We start from the raw sequence: 11,041 nt of genomic DNA on the forward strand, positions 1-11,041 counted from the left end.
GAAGACAATCCAAAACAGTCATTCAGTTTTGCCTCCTAGGTCGTTTTAGTTGACCTGATTTGCTTGGTGGAGTTTGCCAAATAGGCTATTTATTAAAACCACATTAGAGACAATTAATCCAGTCATCCTTGTTTAGTCAGGGTTGTCTCTTTTATTTATGTAAATTGTACTATGAGTGTCTCTTCTAACAGAAACCAAACGGAGAAAATCTGTGCGTAATGCAGCCAGACTTTAGCAGTTTAGCGCAGCAGCCAGTGAGTGACGACACCTCGGGAAGGAACTTCTCGGCGTTAGGACCGCGCGCGGCTCTGTGAGTGCGCAAATCCCTGCATAGAGACCGCTCGTTCTCTCCATCAGAATAGCTCGGAGGCTTTTTGCTGCGGTGCGGAGCCATCACCAACTCTCCTCCTCCCGCTCGGTCTTCTGATCCAGCAGAACACCGACCGAACCTGAACCATCTGGGCATATCTCTGGGGGACGGAGCTCTCCTTATGGGCTCACAATGCGCAGGATACGGGCCAACGCCATCGCAATCTTGACTGTAGCGTGGATCCTGGGAACATTTTATTACCTGTGGCAGGACAATAAGCCGCACACATCATCCCCGTCCTCGGCCTCGCAACCCCGCGTCGGGGACAGCAGGAGCCATGCCGGGCGACCTGACATCCACCGAGATGACAGTCACAGGACCATTCCGCTAATCGTAAGTGACAGGTTGAGAGTAGCGGAGCTGGATTTGTTGATAGAGAGAACAGTGATAGATAAAGGGAAGAGCGACAGACTGCGCTGCGGCGCGCTCTCTCTCTCTCTGCTGGAAGGAAAGCGGCTGTCTGTGTGAGACTGCAGCTCGCCTCGCAGCACAGACAGGGAGGGGTGGGAGTGTTTCATGGGTAATCTGTGTTGTGATGCACAGCTGGAGGTACTGTTCACCCACCTCCTCACTAAACCTATGCTGCCTGTATGTATTTGACGCAAAAAAAACCTGTGCGTCGACGCTCTGTGGTCCATTTCATATACTTAAACTGAGCTTTAAATAGCCTATGCTTTTTTTCTGCGTTGCATTATGCATTATTTGCATGCCTTTCTCTCTCGTCCATTGCCCTTTGGTCGAAGGCTGCCACAGGACCCGATTAACCCATAAGAGGCTTTCCGTAAGACTCTGAAGGATGAGGGAGCAAACCGAGCTAGCCCTGAGAGCCGAGCCGTCCTCGGGTAGCCACCGTCTGGACCGTTGATACATAACTGTTATGAATGTGTTGTAGAATCTAGAGAATATTCTCTGCAATATAAACCGAGACCCATTGAACATTTAGATACAAATATGGCATATAGGGTGGAGGACAAATGTCGGTCTGTAGTCTTTACAGATGGTTCGTGGACAATGATGGATGATCTTTCTCTTCTTTCGCCGTTTGACGCGTTTATTTATTTTGTCTAGATTGAGCTCTTTCCCCTGGTCTTATCGCTCTGTGTGTCTAGGGGTGCATGGAAAATCACTGCTCTATGTGGTCGTGGACATGTCATTTGGAATTCTTGACATATTTTGAGTTGTATTAATGTTGGCCTTGTAGCTGCATGAAAACTATAGGCCCCCCTTGCAGGATTAGGGAGTAACGGATTATAGTTAGAAAGTAACCCAAACCTGCCCACCTGAAAAACCTATTTTAGGATTTTACTGTCAGTTTCCATATCATCGACTCAGGTCAATGCCTAGTAGGCCCTTATTAGGCCTATGACCTATAGGAAAAGAATGACATGTTCTCTTCAGCACCAATCATCTATTCTCAAGAAGCTTCACTTTGTTTCTCATGACCCAATCAGCGTCTTTATTTTTTTGCGGCCTATAATTCCTGACAGACAGTTTTTATAATAACTATGAATGGAACATTGTATTTATGACAGGTTCTTGATAGAGCTGTAAAACAAGTACAGTTCTCGGGGACGAGTGCTCCACGAAACGGGAACACTTACCTTGGGATAGTTTTTACTAGATGAAATCCAGTCAGCTGTGCTTAGTGGCTCGCGCATTGGAAGAAAGACCCACGTGCTGATGTGGCATCTAGTCCTCCCAATAGCCCTCACAGGTGCCAATGCTTTTCATTGTGACTGGAGAAAATATGAAGAGCTTGTGGATGAAGGCCTATACCACCGTAAAGTCAATAGGCCACCCAAGCTATATAATATGCTCCAGTCTCCATATGGAGAAAGGGAGCAGGCTGTATAATATGCTCCAGTCTCCATATGGAGAAAGGGAGCAGGCTGTATAATATGCTCCAGTCTCCATATGGAGAAAGGGAGCAGGCTATATAATATGCTCCAGTCTCCATATGGAGAAAGGGAGCAGGCTGTATAATATGCTCCAGTCTCCATATGGAGAAAGGGAGCAGGCTATATAATATGCTCCAGTCTCCATATGGAGAAAGGGAGCAGGCTATATAATATGCTCCAGTCTCCATATGGAGAAAGGGAGCAGGCTATATAATATGCTCCAGTCTCCATATGGAGAAAGGGAGCAGGCTGTATAATATGCTCCAGTCTCCATATGGAGAAAGGGAGCAGGCTATATAATATGCTCCAGTCTCCATATGGAGAAAGGGAGCAGGCTATATAATATGCTCCAGTCTCCATATGGAGAAAGGGAGCAGGCTATATAATATGCTCCAGTCTCCATATGGAGAAAGGGAGCAGGCTATATAATATGCTCCAGTCTCCATATGGAGAAAGGGAGCAGGCTAAATAATATGCTCCAGTCTCCATATGGAGAAAGGGAGCAGGCTATATAATATGCTCCAGTCTCCATATGGAGAAAGGGAGCAGGCTATACAATATGCTCCATATATGGAGAAAGGGAGCAGGCTATATAATATGCTCCAGTCTCCATATGGAGAAAGGGAGCAGGCTATATAATATGCTCCAGTCTCCATATGGAGAAAGGGACCAGGCTATATAATATGCTCCAGTCTCCATATGGAGAAAGGGAGCAGGCTATATAATATGCTCCATATATGGAGAAAGGGAGCAGGTCGAGAGGTACGAGTTTCCCAGATGAGGTAAACCATGAAGCAAACACATGGTACTATGTTCTATGATCTCAGTGTTTTGTAGACTTAACTGTAGTAAAAAAACAATAGCACAATCACATCTAAGTTTTTGTTTTACAATGACTTGTGTGGAAAACATCTGCTGTTAATTGCACATGCAGAGCACCATCAAAGAGTGGCTGGGCCCATCAATAAAAACAATCGTAGGCCCGAACAGAAATATTCCAAGATGCATTAAGGTTAGGTGCTTTCCAGGATGCTTTCCAGGATTTGTACACAAGCAACTATCCCTCTGGCTATGGATGTCCAGGACAAATAGGCCTAACCTTAACCCCAAACAGGCCTAACCTTAACCCCAAATAGGCCTAACCTTAACCCCAAACAGGCCTAACCTTAACCCCAAACAGGCCTAACCTTAACCCCAAACAGGCCTAACCTTAACCCCAAACAGGCCTAACCTTAACCCCAAACCGTAACCCGAACAGACCTAACCTTAACCCCAAACCCTAACTTTAACCCCAAACCCTAACCCCAAACCCTAACCTTAACCCCAAACCCTAACCCTAACACCTAACCCCAAACCCTAACCTTAACCCCAAACCGTAACCCTAACACCTAACCTTAACCCCAACCCTAACCCTAACAGACCTAACCTTAACCCCAACCCTAACCCTAACACCTAACCTTAACCCCAAACCCTAACCGTAACCCTAACAGACCTAACCCCAACCCCAAACCCTAACCTTAACCCCAAACCTTAACCCTAACCCCTAACCTTAACCCCAAACCCTAACCTTAACCCCAACCCGTAACCCTAACAGGCCTAACCTTAACCCCAACCCCTAACCTTAACCCCAAACCTTAACCCTAACCCCAAACCCTAACCTTAACACCTAACCTTAACCCCAAACCCGTAACCCTAACAGGCCTAACCTTAACCCCAACCCGTAACCCTAACAGGCCTAACCTTAACCCCAACCCCAAACCCTAACCTTAACCCCAAACCTTAACCCTAACCCCTAACCTTAACCCCAAACCCTAACCTTAACCCCAACCCGTAACCCTAACAGGCCTAACCTTAACCCCAACCCCTAACCTTAACCCCAAACCTTAACCCTAACCCCTAACCTTAACCCCAAACCCTAACCTTAACACCTAACCTTAACCCCAAACCCTAACCTTAACCCCAAACCGTAACCCTAACAGGCCTAACCTTAACCCCAAACCGTAACCCTAACAGGCCTAACCTTAACCCTAACACCTAACCTTAACCCCAACCCTAACCCTAACAGGCCTAACCTTAACCCCTAACCCTAACCCTAACACCTAACCTTAACCCCAAACCCTAACCTTAACCCTAACACCTAACCTTAACCCCAAACCGTAACCCTAACACCTAACCTTAACCCCAAACCCTAACCTTAACCCTAACACCTAACCTTAACCCCAAACCGTAACCCTAACACCTAACCTTAACCCCAAACCCACCCAATCCTGAACATTCCATTAGTGTGTCTACAATATAGAATGGAACACCAGCTTGCCGCTCTCTCTGCGTGGTTGCGTGGCAACGGGGTGCCCTCGACAACCAGGGGTTCCTGACATCATTCAGGATGACTTCATGCCTTGGCCCCATCATAACATGGATACAGTTATGGCAAGGAATTAGACCAAATATCACTGGTTAGTGTGTAGTACCTAGTCTTTATTCCTGTCTTCATCATCATTAAAACATTTTAAGAAGAATCCCCCAATTACATTTCCGCCGTTAGCCGATGTTACCTTCAGCGAATGATCGGGGGGCCAGAAGATAGTGATAAATAATGTGTACACTGCAAATTGACCACAAGAATCAAGGGGCTCTATTTTAACAAACCTAACGCAATGGTACATGTATGCCCAGGCGATAGCGCTGTAGGTTCAGGGGTGTTTCAGACATATTTGAGCTATTTTTACTATCAAAACGACCCGTGAACTTGCTGGTGTTGGCGCGAAAGGGCGGGGTTTTGATGAGTAAACAAGTTGTGGCTGTGTCGACGCTTAGCCCCTCAATGGCCAATCAGAACGTGCTCCATAGCGAAATACGTGGTTGCTTCAAGTAGTGTATTTGCGGTGTTTTATGTATTGCGGTGGAATCAACTGAAATGCCAATGTTCATCCATTTATAGTTTGTTAAATGGCTTACAGGAACGAAATAACAAAATGTAGACCTATCTTTGCTAAAAACTTGAACCCATTTTGCAGTCCATGTTGTTCTCAGTAATTGCATGTCTTCAATAGCATCCACACCGATATAGGGGCTAGGCCAGCTGTACATTGCATTATGGCTTAGCGTGGACATGTCAAACATTGTCAATAAGCAAGATTAAATAAATTATTGATAAGGCCTAAAAAGAGAATAAATAATTAAAATCAAATTCTAAACAAAATAAAAACTTTAAATAGGCTATGTCACGTTTACAGGCCCCATCATTTCTCTCCGTGGGCATATAATAATAAAACGACGCAGACTATGGAGGGTTTTACGCACGTCCAAACTTTCCACAGTAGCTGGACAAAGATCCTATATGAATAGAGAGAATGTCCGCTCACCGTTTCACTGCTCTCCAGTAAGGCCTGTGTTTTATGAACATAATCGGAACCATTTTACAGATCAGATCTCATTCACACATCTCCAGAAGTTGCATTGCAAGCGCGCCGCGGACGTTGTCCCCATAAAACCAGGAAGGGGAATCATTCTAATACGTTTGGTTATAATAAAACTGAATGAAAAACAAGAATAAAATCGCCAGGATAAAGACACGCATTGCTGTTGAACCAGTCTTCTTTATAGTGGGCCTAAGGGAGGGCTTGGATTTTAAACATATACAACGGAAAACACGCCATTTTTACAGGCTACAGAGAACTTCTAAATATGAGGTTCGCCGCAATTCACCGAGGTTCTCATCCCTCGTTTCATGATGGGCATGGACACGTAGCCTACATCATGGAGGGGGTTTTACGGCACGTCCAAAACGGGACCTGCATGGTTAAAATGATGTGGGCCTGTCTACAATGCAGAGATAAAAAAAAAAGGGAATGTCAGCTCACTGTTTAACTCCTCTCAAACTTTATATTTTAATAAAGCTTTGGTGATTTAATATTTATTTCCAAGTGGTCTCAGGAGCCAAACCCTTTTATCAGTCTTTTATCAGTCTTTTATCAGTCAGTTTATCAGACAGTCACAGACTACTTTGCGATTGCATTGGACAGACAAATAAAAACTTTCATTTAGAGGAGGGGGGCTATGCTTGGTTTTTTTTTTTTTTTTAAATGGGACATGACATATGTTTCTAAATAGGAAGTACACAGGCACCAAAAGCACGTTAGGCTACTCTTGTTCCATGTTCATGTGCGTCACGGCTGGATGGGCTGAGTTTCCGCTGTCAGAAATGCATAACTAACTGCGTTACCGCTAAACCCAGCCTTGGGTTGGTTTTAAATATCCCCATCAGTTCTGCCTGAAATTAGCACTTTGGATTATGTTTTTAAGGACACACCTCACATATTTCCACCCCTCCCATCTGAGCTCCAGCGAGCTGATATAAGACATATAAGACAGGTAAATTCCCGAACCATGACGCCATGGTTCGGGAATTTACCTGTCTTATATCAGCTCGCTTGAGCTCAGATGGGAGGGGTGGAAATATGTGAGGTGTGTCCTTAAAAACAGGCCTGGAAAATACCAGTGAGACAGTTTTTACTTTTCTTTCTTTCTTCCTTTCTTTCTTTCTTTCTCTCTTTCTTTCTTTCTTTCTTCCTTTCTTTCTTTCTTTCTTTCTTTCTTTCTTTCTTTCTTTCTTTCTTTCTTTCTTTCTTTCTTTCTTCCTTCCTTTCTTCCTTTCTTCCTTCCTTCCTTTCTTGCTTCTTTCTTTAGTAACCATGGTATGCCATTAGATGCGGTGATGTTATCACAACAGTGCTGTAATGTAATTAGTTGTGTTTGTTATGGGAGCATCATTACATTATATTTATTTTTCCATGAGCGCAGCCCCCGCCCCCCCCTCCTCCTCCTCCTCCTCCATGCTGTGTTGAGATCAACCCCCCCTCCTCCTACTCCTCCTCCTCCTCCATGCTGTGTTGAGATCAACCCCCCCCCTCCTCCTCCATGCTGTGTTGAGATCAACCCCCCTCCTCCTCCTCCTCCATGCTGTGTTGAGATCAACCCCCCTCCTCCTCCTCCTCCATGCTGTGTTGAGATCAACCCCCCCCCCCCTCCCCCCCTCCCCACACATCTTCCCTTCATTGCTGTATTGAGTTTAACCCCCCCTTCTCCTGCTTCCATACTGTATTGAGCACCTCCTCTTCCTTGCTGTGTTGAGATCCACCCCCCCCCTCCTCCTCCATGCTGTGTTGAGATCCACCCCCCCCTCCTCCTCCATGCTGTGTTGAGATCCACCCCCCCCCCTCCTCCTCCATGCTGTGTTGAGATCAACCCCCCTCCTCCTCCTCCTCCATGCTGTGTTGAGATCAACCCCCCCCCTCCTCCTCCTCCATGCTGTGTTGAGATCAACCCCCTCCTCCTCCTCCTCCTCCATGCTGTGTTGAGATCAACCCCCCCCCTCCTCCTCAATGCTGTGTTGAAATCAGACCCCCCCTCCTCCTCCTCCTCCATGCTGTGTTGAGATCAACCCCCCCCCTCCTCCTCCTCCATGCTGTGTTGAGATCAACCCCCTCCTCCTCCTCCTCCTCCATGCTGTGTTGAGATCCACCCCCCTCCCCCTCCTCCTCCTCCTCCTCCTCCCATGCTGTGTTGAGATCAACCCCTCCCCCTCCTCCTCCTCCATGCTGTGTTGAGATCAACCCCCTCCCCCTCCTCCTCCTCCATGCTGTGTTGAGATCAACCCCCCCCCTCCTCCTCCTCCATGCTGTGTTGAGATCAACCCCCTCCTCCTCCTCCTCCTCCATGCTGTGTTGAGTTTAACCCCCCCTTCTCCTGCTTCCATACTGTATTGAGCACCTCCTCTTCCTTGCTGTGTTGAGATCCACCCCCCCCTCCTCCTCCATGCTGTGTTGAGATCCACCCCCCCCTCCTCCTCCATGCTGTGTTGAGATCCACCCCCCCCCCTCCTCCTCCATGCTGTGTTGAGATCAACCCCCCTCCTCCTCCTCCTCCATGCTGTGTTGAGATCAACCCCCCCCTCCTCCTCCTCCATGCTGTGTTGAGATCAACCCCCTCCTCCTCCTCCTCCTCCATGCTGTGTTGAGATCAACCCCCCCCCTCCTCCTCAATGCTGTGTTGAAATCAGACCCCCCCTCCTCCTCCTCCTCCATGCTGTGTTGAGATCAACCTCCCCCCTCCTCCTCCTCCATGCTGTGTTGAGATCAACCCCCTCCTCCTCCTCCTCCTCCATGCTGTGTTGAGATCCACCCCCCTCCCCCTCCTCCTCCTCCTCCTCCTCCATGCTGTGTTGAGGTCAACCCCCCCCCTCCTCCTCCATGCTGTGTTAAACTCAACCCCCCTCCCCCTCCTCCTCCTCCATGCTGTGTTGAGGTCAACCCCCCCCCTCCTCCTCCATGCTGTGTTAAACTCAACCCCCCTCCCCCTCCTCCATGCTGTGTTGAGATCAACCCCTCCCCCTGCTCCTCCATGCTGTGTTGAGATCAACCCCCCCCCCCTCCTCCTCAATGCTGTGTTGAGATCCGACCCCCCTCCTCCTCCTCCTCCATGCTGTGTTGAGATCAACCACCCCCCTCCTCCTCCATGCTGTGTTGAGATCAACCCCCCCCCCTCCTCCTCCTCCATGCTGTGTTGAGATCAACCCCCCTCCTCCTCCTCCTCCTCCATGCTGTGTTGAGATCAACCCCCCCCCCCTCCTCCTCCTCCATGCTGTGTTGAGATCAACCCCTCCCCCTGCTCCTCCATGCTGTGTTGAGATCAACCCCCCTCCTCCTCCTCCTCCTCCTCCATGCTGTGTTGAGATCAATCCCCCCCCTCCTCCTCCTCCTCCATGCTGTGTTGAGATCAACCCCCCCCCCTCCTCCTCCATGCTGTGTTGAGATCAACCCCCCTCCTCCTCCTCCTCCTCCTCCATGCTGTGTTGAGATCAACCCCCCCCCCCTTCCTCCTCCATGCTGTGTTGAGATCAACCCCCCTCCTCCTCCTCCATGCTGTGTTGAGATCAACCCCCCCCTCCTCCTCCTCCATGCTGTGTTGAGATCAACCCCCCCCCCCCCCTCCTCCTCCTCCATGCTGTGTTGAGATCAACCCCCCTCCTCCTTGCTGTGTTTAGGTCAACCCCCTTCCTCCTCCTCCATGCTGTGTTGAGGTCAACCCCCCCTCCTCCTCCTCCGTGCACGAACACGAGAGGTTTATCTCCGTGCGTCCTCTAGCATGAACACGAGAGGTTTATCTCCGTGTGTCCTCTAGCATGAACACGAGAGGTTTATCTCCGTGCGTCCTCTAGCATGAACACGAGAGATTTCTCTCCGTGCGTCCTCTAGCACGAACACGAGAGGTTTATCTCCGTGCGTCCTCTAGCATGAACACGAGAGGTTTATCTCCGTGCGTCCTCTAGCATGAACACGAGAGATTTCTCTCCGTGCGTCCTCTAGCACGAACACGAGAGGTTTATCTCCGTGCGTCCTCTAGCATGAACACGAGAGATTTCTCTCCGTGCGTCCTCTAGCACGAACACGAGAGGTTTATCTCCGTGCGTCCTCTAGCACGAACACGAGAGGTTTATCTCCGTGTGTCCTCTAGCACGAACACGAGAGATTTCTCACTACAGAGCCTTCTTGGCACAACGTTGTGTGTGTGTGTGTGTGTGTGTGTGTGTGTGTGTGTGTGTGTGTGTGTGTGTGTGTGTGTGTGTGTGTGTGTGTGTGTGTGTGTGTGTGTGTGTGTGTGTGTGTGTGTGTGTGTGTGTGTGTGTGTGTGTGTGTGTGTGTGTGTGTGTGTGTGTGTGTGTGTGTGTGTGTGTGTGTGTGTGTGTGTGTGTGTGTGTGTGTGTGTGTGTATATATATATATATCCGGTTGGTAAATGTTGCAGTGTCACTTCATGATAGGCTAGATGTGTTATCTGACAACGCAGTGAGTCTCAGGCCATTGAAATGAGGTCATAAGAGCCCTCCTTGTAATTGGGTTTGATGGCTCCAGATCCCCCAGGGGAGTCACAACCATGAGACCATGAGACCAAGCTTAATATAGATCCATGTAATAATAGCAGGCCTATTAAACATCATAATGAAGCAGGCCTATTTAACATCATCATGAAGCAGGCCTATTTAACATCATAATGAAGCAGGCCTATTTAACATCATAATGAAGCAGGCCTATTAAACATCATAATGAAGCAGGCCTATTAAACATCATAATGAAGCAGGCCTATTTAACATCATCATGAAGCAGGCCTATTTAACATCATAATGAAGCAGGCCTATTTAACATCATAATGAAGCAGGCCTATAAAACATCATAATGAAGCAGGCCTATTTAACATCATAATGAAGCAGGCCTATTTAACATCATAATGAAGCAGGCCTATTAAACATCATAATGAAGCAGGCCTATTTAACATCATAATGAAGCAGGCCTATTTAACATCATAATGAAGCAGGCCTATAAAACATCATAATGAAGCAGGCCTATTAAACATCATAATGAAGCAGGCCTATTTAACATCATAACGAAGCAAGCCTGTTTAACATCATAATGAAGCAGGCCTATTTAACATCATAATGAAGCAGGCCTATTTAACATCATAATGAAGCAGGCCTATTTAACATCATAATGAAGCAGGCCTATTAAACATCATAATGAAGCAGGCCTATTTAACATCATAATGATGCAGGCCTATTTAACATCATCACAAAGCAGGCCTATTTAACATCATAATGAAGCAGGCCTATTTAACATCATAATGAAGCAGGCCTATAAAACATAACGAAGCAGGCCTATTTAACATCATAATGAAGCAGGCATATTTAACATCATAATGAAGCAGGCCTATTAAACATC

General features: G+C 47.5%; 1 protein-coding gene across 1 annotated transcript in view; it reads left to right on the forward strand.

Moving 5' to 3' along the window:
• The first annotated feature begins 326 nt into the window (after positions 1-326).
• Positions 327-11,041, forward strand: part of galnt16 (UDP-N-acetyl-alpha-D-galactosamine:polypeptide N-acetylgalactosaminyltransferase 16) — a 115,710-nt gene continuing 104,995 nt past the window's right edge. Inside the window, exon 1 of the mRNA XM_071366969.1 lies at positions 327-703. Coding sequence (XP_071223070.1) covers positions 503-703 — 201 coding nt within the window. The 5' untranslated portion in view covers positions 327-502. The remainder of the gene's footprint in view (positions 704-11,041) is intronic.

This window comes from Salvelinus alpinus, chromosome 25 (assembly GCF_045679555.1).
Source record: "Salvelinus alpinus chromosome 25, SLU_Salpinus.1, whole genome shotgun sequence".
Classification (NCBI taxonomy): Eukaryota; Metazoa; Chordata; class Actinopteri; order Salmoniformes; family Salmonidae; genus Salvelinus; species Salvelinus alpinus.